The following is a 9298-nucleotide window of genomic DNA, read 5'->3' on the forward strand; positions in this document are numbered from 1 at the left end:
TGACCAAGCCTCCATGCCCTCCCAAAGAAAAGTGAGATATTAAAAAGGATTAAAATAACATTTGAATCATGGGCTACAGTTGTCTTCAAATAAAACTGTTTAAAGGAAAGACTTTTCAGTTTCATACTCTTGTAGAGTTTTGCTCCTCATTCCTCGTATCTGTGGATATCATGTTCAGTACCTGGAAGGGGAGCAAGCCCTTCACAGCACTCCTGGCTTCACGTGTGCCCTTTTCCTTGGTCTTTACATCATGACTAACTCTTCTCCACTCTTTCCACACAGTTCACGTTATCATAAATCCCCTCAGCATCTCGGCTGGGATTCACCCCACTCACCTACTTCATAAGCCATTGTTTTAGTGGAAGACAGAAGCACTATCAAGGCACCACCCATGACATCTGCTTCAAAGATCTAGTTTAGGATGAGATGACTTACACACTGGTGACACACCACACAGGGAACCCAGGCTGAGTAGCTCAAATTTACAAGCGACACTTACCCAGATGAACATCAGCATCTCAGCTATCGCTCCCAGGCAAACTACCTGAGCAGTACCTGCAAGGATCAGTCACCCATCCATCGTTATCATGCCGCCACTCACACTTCAAGGCCTCCCTTCAATGGGCTCCCAAGTTCCAGCTCATCAAATACAAACTCCTCATGCTTGTTTTTCTGCCAGCATGCTCCCACCTTTTTTACCATTACCCGTTCTGGATCAAGACTTATCCAGACAGTGGTATCTGCACTCATCGTCAGGTGAATGCAAGCAATGGACCCTCTATATCCCCCATAAAATGTTCCTTTGGCCCAAGACTTGATGGCAGTTCACTGCTGATGAGCAATGTCACCTCATGCTGTCCATCCACCACTTTTTCCCTAAAGCTGCTAGCTCTTGGGCTGGAGCTCATCATTAGTTTTTGAAAAGTGCATATCATAGAGAACTGGAACAAGAGAAGGTCTAAAATCAGAGTTTCACACCCCCCTCCCCCCCCCCTCCCAAAGGGAATTACAGAGCAGCTGGACTCTTCTCAGAAGGCATCATTCACGGGTTGCAGCTAGGGAACAATCTAACAGGACATGACAAAGAAGTATGCACCATGACGGTGCCTGAGCATCAGAAATGGGGTTCAGAGATGTTGTGAAATCCCTGTGTTTGCAGATTTCTGAACGAAAACTCAGTGAGGCCCAAGCAGCAATATCTGGTTTTGGAGTTAGCTTTGCTTTGAGCAGGTGACTGGACAAGAGACCTCCAGCAGTCCATTCCAACACTATTTTTTTTTTTAATGTTGGTAGATTTTTAAATTTCATTATTCTAGAATATATAGCCTCTATGGTGATAAAAAATAATAAAAAAAATAAAATAAAAAAGAAGTCAGTAACTCCCAAACCCTTCTAATTGGCAGTGTTATAATTAACAATTTACAGACTGTATCTTGATTTTTTTTCACTCATATTTCTAGTATTTTGGGCTCTGTTCTCACAGTCATAATTAAAAGATTATGCCAAATGCCATGAAAAAGTACTTTTTTTTTTTAATATATTTAAAGGTAGAATTTCCATTTTAGCATTCTTTTCTGTCAGAAATAAATACCGAAAGTCTGCAAAGAGTTGAAAATATTCATTAAATTAATGAATATTCATGAAATTCACTTATTCACTTATTCACTGGGGGGTTGTTACTGTTAGGAGGTTCTCTGAAGTTCAAGATGGGCTAAGTAGCTGATCTCCCAGCAGACGGAACGTGGGGCAGGATGAAGAAAAGTCCTCACTCCATCTGACTTGGAGCACACCTGGTCAAACTGCTGTCATCTGCTCTGAGCGGTCATTCTGCTCTGCTTCCCAGCCAAAGGGTAACTCTGGCTTTCCTCGCGGATTTGAAAGAGTCAACCAGCAACAGAAGGTGCAGGCTGGTGCCTGGACGTCCTTGCTCCCAAGACAAGGAAACAGCAGGAGCAGGAGCACAGCGGGAACTGGAACTGCGAAAGCTGAGCAGTGGCGCCTGTGATGGCCACACCGCAAAGCAGAGCCGGGGGAGCTGGCTCACGCGCCACCTCTCTGCTCCTGCTGGCATGAGACTCCTGAAACCCAAGCTGTGGCTGGGCTCTGGGAGTCTGCTACTGCCACTCAACGGGAATCAATACTTTAGTCCGTGCAGGAGACGCCTGCTAGCAGAGCCTGGCTGCCAGCCCTGCCGACAACCCGCTCAGGCTCATCAGCTCACTTCCTTTTACTCGCTTTCGCCTTCTTCTCTCCTTCCTCCCAGAACTTCCCTTCCGCTGGAAAAGCCACCCCTGTTGGAGGACAGCAGTCCCAAAAGTGAGGCAGCACGGAGATAACAGCACTCAGAAAGCCTCCAGTGTCTCAGAGACTTGGGTAGCAGCAAGAGAGATTATCCCACAGCCCTCAGAGGCGGGTGGCTCCCTTCCAGTTCTCTGGCACCTCAGCTACTATTACCAGGGCAAGGGCTTAGCATTGTAGCGAGGACAGCTAATGTATTTTGATCTCCATCTGCATTGCTCACTATTTACTTTCCCGGCATACACAACCCAGAGCAGATAGTTATTCAGCCAGGATTACGCAAAACTTTTTAGAGCTTTAATTAGTTTCACTTTCTTACAGCTCTGTCAAAGAAGTACTTTTCATCTCTCGAAATACCAAGTGGATTTCCTTTCGTATTTAGAGAAAACAAGCCACCTTCCTGTACAAACATGTCATTTAATGGCTCATTCCCAGAGGACAGCTTCCAAGTTGAGCTCCACGACAGAGCTGTCAGGCTGCGGAAGGAGACACGCAGGGGCACAAGCAGCACGCTCCCAGCACCTGACTCACTGCACGGGCTCGTTTGCACTGCCCCAAGGTACTCGCGAGCCAGAGGTCAGGACCGGGTGTCGAAACCCATCTCTGTGCACTGCCCTTCTCAGAACGCTGCTGTCACTACCACAGTCCTTCCTAAATGGCTCGGCCTTTGGCAAGCTTGGCCTTTGGCAGGCCTTTTGCTTCGAGAGCCAGTCCAAAGGATCCCAAACTGAGAAGCGATCGCTGCTTACAAAACCACAACGTGCTGTATGGCAAAGACCAGCGTAGGGAGCATCTAACAGTCACCTCCACGCTGACACCAAAAACTGGAGGAGAAAATTTCATACGTTTGGCCATGACTGGTGAAATTCAAGCAGCCATTTATCTGAAGGACAGTACTTGATGGCTGACTCTCATCGCAGTGCTAAATGACTGGTTTCTATTCGTCTTCTCTTGTCATAAGGACTACAGAAAATTTTATCAAGCACTTCAGAGGAAAAATAAAATGCATAAAGCTCTTTACCCAACGCTAGCCAGTTCAAACCAAATATAGCTATTTACATAAGAATTAAACGGATTAGCTAAAAAAAAAAAAAACACAACAGTATTCCATTATAAAGAAGTAGGTTGATAAAGCAAACCAGCAACAAGTGTTTAGTTGTCAAGGCTGGCACTTATGAACAGAAAGATAATGAGGCAAAGATGATGTTTATGCATTGCTTTGATGCATAACATTGCGTATCTAGAGGGGCAAGGAGGTGCCACAGGCTCACTGGACAGCTCCAGCTTCACCTCTCAGAATTAATAGCTGCAATTTAAGTGAGAACAAACTACATTTGAGATCAAAACTGGCATAGGTCAAAAGAAAAGGAGACTGTGTACATGGTCAATATTTGATTTAGTCATTTCAATTTACAGGCACAGAGCACAAATGTAAATTACTGAAGAGGTGTTATTTACTGTATAAAATTCTGTTCTAAAGTAAACCAGCTTTCCCCCAAAGTCTCCTTCTTGGGTTTACAGTGCTGCAAACCTGAAAGTGACAAACTAAAAATGATCGAATTCAGCAACGAGCAAAGTGTGTTTTTACCACCTACATTTCCTCACTTCCCTCCCACAAGATTAAAAAAAAAAATAAATCATGCAGAGCTATTTTAAAAATCCAGAAATATGCAAATTTTTGTTCTAATGCCATTTTTTTTTTAATATTTTGTTTAATAATATAATGGACAACACAAAAATAAAAAGAAAGACAGAAACACACGTCCTTAAAAAGCTGGTATTATCCACTAGCCTGGTATTTTCATTGTGAATCTCTCAGATCATCACATCACCAGCAAGATCCCACAGTAATCTCTAGCACAAAGAAAGCTGATCGCTGGACTCAAAGCAATGAAGAGTTTGCTTTGGAGGAAAATGCCTCCCTCAGGCACTCATGGAGAGCCCTGAGCAATGGGAGTACGGCACGCTCCATCTAAGCTAATAAATCAAACAGTGCGAAGGTCTGTTTTAAGCACTTAATCATTTACACTGTTAAATTTTTAGGATGGTTCCTGGCCACGTTTTTGCCCCAGGCAATCCAGCAATATCTCAAACAGTTCCTGGGAATGATCTGGGAGTGAGGCTGCACCATGGACTGTTCTCAATGCGCAGCTTGTACACAGTCCCTATTTTAGAGTCTGAAGGAGTGTAATAGTATGGGTAGAAGCCACTCTCAGGCATTTGGTCTGAAGGTTGAAAAACTGTCCTAGCAGTCTTAACATACTAGTAGACATACAACCTCTGTGAGTGAAACAAAGTGTGTGGACCTCATAGTCCTCGTGCTGCAACGAGATCCCAGAACTGTCTTCCCCCAGCAGCTTCAGTGGCGGCACGCAAGAAGCAGGGCAGGCATAACTGCAAAGTATCTGGTTTGCAGCACGAGGACCGCAGAGTTCAGGTGACTTAATCATTATTTCTCCTCCGCTCTTGACAGAATAGTAATATCTAAGCAGATGTCTTGCATGAACAGAAGCAAAAGTCTGCTTTCTCTCTGGCTAAGGGCAGCTGTGAGTATCACTGAAACGTTTCTTGGCAAAACCACCGTCAGCCAACATCAGCCGTTCTTCGTTGCGTACAACCACCTCCTTCAAACGTACCGCAATTATCACACAATGGCTACAGCCCTGTCAAAGCACTCCAACAGCAAAGGCTGCTCATAATGGGTTATTTATGCTGCATTAGTTCACAGTAGCACTGAATTTTGGCAGTCTTAGACCAGGAATATTATTTAACTTGTCACCACTGGCTGATACACTCTAACTGCTCTGGTTTTAACAGCTTCAGGAGAGAATATGAATTAAAGCAAGCTCTGCTTTTGTTTTTGATGAATAATCCTCCCCCCCCCACCCAAATTACATGAGCACAGCAAGGGCTCTATATCAAAATGTCAAAAGATTCGTTTAACTTTGTGTCGTGTTTTTTTCTTTCTTTCTTTCTTTTTTATTTTTTTTTTTCACTTTCAAGTATTTGCATTTTCCAGTGTATCATATGTACAGAAACCCTTTAAGAGAACATAAATCTCAGAGCCTACTAAGCAAGTCTTCACCCTCTTGCTGACCAGCCCTGTGAAATCTGACAGGCCGTTTGCACCAGCATTTTCATCTGGCAGATCTAATTCCATGCTAGAAAGTTGCATCATTTCATACCTGCAGTTCCCATAAAGCACAATTGCTCAGCTGCTGTGAAAACTTGTTTCCTTTACTTAATCACATAAGGGCCGGCTCCCACAAGCAGCCATGCCTTTTCTCAAATCCACAAATGTGAATACAGCCACTGACTTTGAGAAAACATTGAGGTGTTTTCAAGTTAAAGGGGAATTTAAGAGCTTTGGATTCAAGCCAAAGTTTTCAACTGTTGTTCTTAAGCTTCTAGGTGGAAAGTTTTAGCCACCTGTAAAGCAGATACAGGTTTACCAATAATATTTACAGTATTTGCAGGTGAAAACATTCCCCAAAACCATAAAAGCTCTGCTTTTTCTACAACTGGAGCATTCAGAGCTGTTCTAAACATAAGATCCTGCTCCAGCGCGTTATTTCCATATAATGCATAGACATAGACACGAGTCTGTAGCAAACATGCGTATGCTACATCCAAACAAGCTCCTCCATATAAGCACACTCAGATTATACCAGAAGTACACATTTGTCTCAGAATAAACACATTTTATGGAAACTTGGCATTTTGATTCTTAATCTGTGTTTTTTTTTTTTTTTTTCTTTTTCAGTGCAGCTGTTTCATTTTTAAAGAAGCAACCCAACTACCAAAATTTAGAGCAGTAATTCAAAAGCAAAACTACAGGAAAGTGAAAAGACTGTCCGCAGGTTACATGTACAGGGGAAACGTGACAGTTTTGATTCACTAAAAATGAATTAGCCTGGCAGCTCTGGGTACCTGCGTACTTTTGATAACCTCACTAGCAAGAAGTCCCATGTGCACTGACCTCTGACCAGGTAAAAAGGACATTGACAGATCTGAGAAATTCTCAGTCTTCTAAGAAATCTACTGCAAAGTTATTAAAACAAAACTGTTGCTCATCTTTGGAGCCTTTTGCTTTCCCAGACCTGTCTTCCATCTGCCCTTGTTTGTAAATTAGATCACAATAAAAACAAGCAAACAAAAAAGGCAGAACACCCAGAAAAAGAACAGATTTTCTTCCTTTGCTCCAAACGCACTACAGTCCAGAAGGATCCCTGCCCCTTTTTAATGCTGTGGGAACAGCCATAACAAATTACCAGTAAGACCAATGCGTCTCCTGCTTAACCTCTCGCATTTGCTTTGCAAGTATCACTTAACACACTTAACTATCACTAAAACAAACAAGCCACCAAAGAAGTCAGCCTGACTTAGGAGCGTGGTCTAGGAAAGCCGTTTTAAGTTCAGACTGAAACAGGCTAATCTTTCCCGCACCTCCTCCCAGGGAGAAGCTGATGATGAAGGACCACAAGGAAAATCCTCTTTCGTTTTACTCTGGAGAAAGTCAGAGCAAACACGGGTGGATGCATGGGCTGAACCACCAGTGTTTGCTGATCCCTGCCGTGAAGAAGTGATGGAAACTGAGCACATGCTGCGAGGAGAGCAAGCAGGGCGGGAGGCTGGGGACAGCAGCCAGGGACACCCAACCGGGGTGGTGGCAGGAAAACCCCTTTTGTCTGGGGAAGGGGCACCCTCAGGGCAGGAGCTGTGACCCCAGTGTCATCCTTGTGCTGGGCCTTTTTGCCAAAAGACCAAGGAAAAGGGATGGTGAGGCGGCTTCTTCACGGAGAAGGGGAAGCCAAGAAGGGCTTTGAGGGGATGGTGTCACCCCCAGAGGCGGGCGGCCACGGGGAGAGGGTATTTGAGCACTGAGGAGTCAAGCGGGATCCATGAGGGATCGGTTAGCGGCCACCTGGACGGGTTCCTAACTACTGAGGGAATGGGTGGGATCCATGAGCGATCTTTCAGCAGCCACACGGATGGGTCCCTCAGCACTGAGGGGAACAGACAGGATCCATGAGGGATCTGATAGCAGACACCCGGACAGGTCCCTCAGCACTGAGGGGAACAGACAGGATCCATGAGGGATCTGTTAGCAGACACCCGGACAGGTCCCTCAGCGCTGAGGGGACGGGCGGGATCCATTAGCGGCCACCCGGACAGGTCCCTTCAGTACCGAGGGAACAGACGGGATCCATGAGGGAACCGTTAGCCGCCACCCGCACGGGTCCCTCAGCGCTGAGGGGGACGGGCGGGACCTGCGAGGGACGGGGCACGTCCCCCGCTCCCTCACAGACCGAGCGGGCTCCCCGCGCTCGTGGGGCGTCCCCCGCCCTCCCTTCCCTCCCTGCCTGCCCCCGCGCCGCCCCTTCCCCGGCCCCGGCACTTACGGGCAAGAGCAGGAGCGCGGCGGCCGCCGCCGCCGGGAGGCTGCGCTGCGGCGCCCGCCCCGCCATAGGGGCCGGCGGGGCTCGGGGGGGGGTCTCCCCGGGGCTGGCGCTGCCCGCTCAGCCGGTGGCTCCGCGCTGCCCCGGAGCTGGCATCGTCCCCCCCCTGCTGCTGCCCCTGCCCCCTGCCCGCCGCCGAGGAGCCAGCCCCGGAGCCGCCGGCGTGTCCCAGGGCAAACCCCCGGGAGGGAGGGAAGGAGGGAGCCGGGCGGGGGAGCCAAGCCCGCCCTCCGCCCCGGACGCCTCGGGGATGGAGGCGGCTGGGGCGTGAGGGGGAGAGGGTCGGGGACTGCGACCCCCAAAGCCTCCAGAAATATAGTCTAGATTTCCGTTTCCCCCTGCACTGGATGCAAAAGAGGTCAGTCACCCCCCGCCCGGCACTGGGTGCAATATGGACTTCACTGTGCACAATACTCCAGGAGCAATGGGGTCATCCCTTCCTCAAGCACTAAGAGCTATTTAGTTTAGTCTGGAGAAGGGGAGGCGCAGGGGAGACCTCATTGCTCTCTACAACTACCTGAAAGGAAACTGTGAGGAGCTGGGGGTCGGCCTCTTCACACAGGTAACTAGTGATAGGACTAGAGGGAATGGCCTCAAGTTGCGCCAGGGGAGGTTCAGGTTGGAAATGAGGAGACATTTCTCCTCAGAAAGAGCAGTCAGGCATTGGGACGGGTTGCCCAGGGAGGTGGTGGCTTCACCGTCCCTGGGGGTGTTCAAGGAAAGGTTGGACATGGTGCCTGGGGACATGGTTTAGTGGTGACATTGGTGGTAGGGGGATGGTTGGACCAGATGAGCTTGGAGGGCTTTTCTAACCTTAATGATTCTGTGATTCTATGACTCTAAGTTTCCATGAGCAACGAGACTCCCCCTAACCACGCAGTAGGTGCAATAGGTACCACCCTCCAAAATAAGGTGCAATGTGGACACCCCCACAATCATTGAGGAGCAATGAGAACCTCCCCCACCGAGCCGTTAGGTGCACTGCTAGCTCTGTTTCCCCAAAACGTTCATGAGCAATGGGTTCCTCTCACTGCTCAGACACAGAGTGCAGTGTGGACCACCCTACAAGCTTGGGAATCAATGGGGAATCCTCCCTGGCACTATGTGCAAAGTGAACCATGTACCAAGCCTCCAGGACTAAGGAGAAACCCACCAAAATGCCTCAATGCACATTACCAGTTGCAGTGAGGACCTCTACCTCTGTGATAACAAGGAACAAGTCTTGGGCTTACTGGGGTTTTACCCTAGGGCTCTACCCCAGGGGCAAAAGGGTTTCAGCCTATCGGTCACCAAGTTCACCAGAACACCTTCCCCCAAATCTCCAAGTATGTAGGCATCAACTTTGCTATTGCCCAGCTGCTCTTTCTCCCCCAGTACCACTCCTTGTGAGACTCCCCAAGAGCATGTCTCATCTGGGGACGTGCATCCTCCTAGCCAGGAAAGCCGAAGGCAGCTGGGTGGCTGTTTCTTGTGTTCTTGGTCTCTGAAACAAGAGACATTTGTCTTGCTCTTCTCATCAACGGATACTTGCCAGATTGGGC

General features: G+C 47.8%; 1 protein-coding gene across 2 annotated transcripts in view; it reads right to left on the bottom strand.

Moving 5' to 3' along the window:
* The window catches only part of CRHR2 (corticotropin releasing hormone receptor 2), a 158394-nt gene extending 149748 nt beyond the window's left edge, over positions 1–8646 (bottom strand). Inside the window, exon 1 of one of the 2 annotated variants that reach the window (XM_083825466.1) lies at positions 7701–8646. In XM_083825466.1, the coding sequence (XP_083681592.1) occupies positions 7701–7766 (66 nt within the window). In that variant the 5' untranslated portion in view covers positions 7767–8646. The remainder of the gene's footprint in view (positions 1–7700) is intronic. The other variant, XM_083825464.1, reaches the window with a different exon arrangement.
* Between the last annotated feature and the right edge of the window lie 652 nt (positions 8647–9298).

Source organism: Anser anser, assembly GCF_964211835.1.
Source record: "Anser anser genome assembly, chromosome: 2".
Taxonomy (NCBI): domain Eukaryota; kingdom Metazoa; phylum Chordata; class Aves; order Anseriformes; family Anatidae; genus Anser; species Anser anser.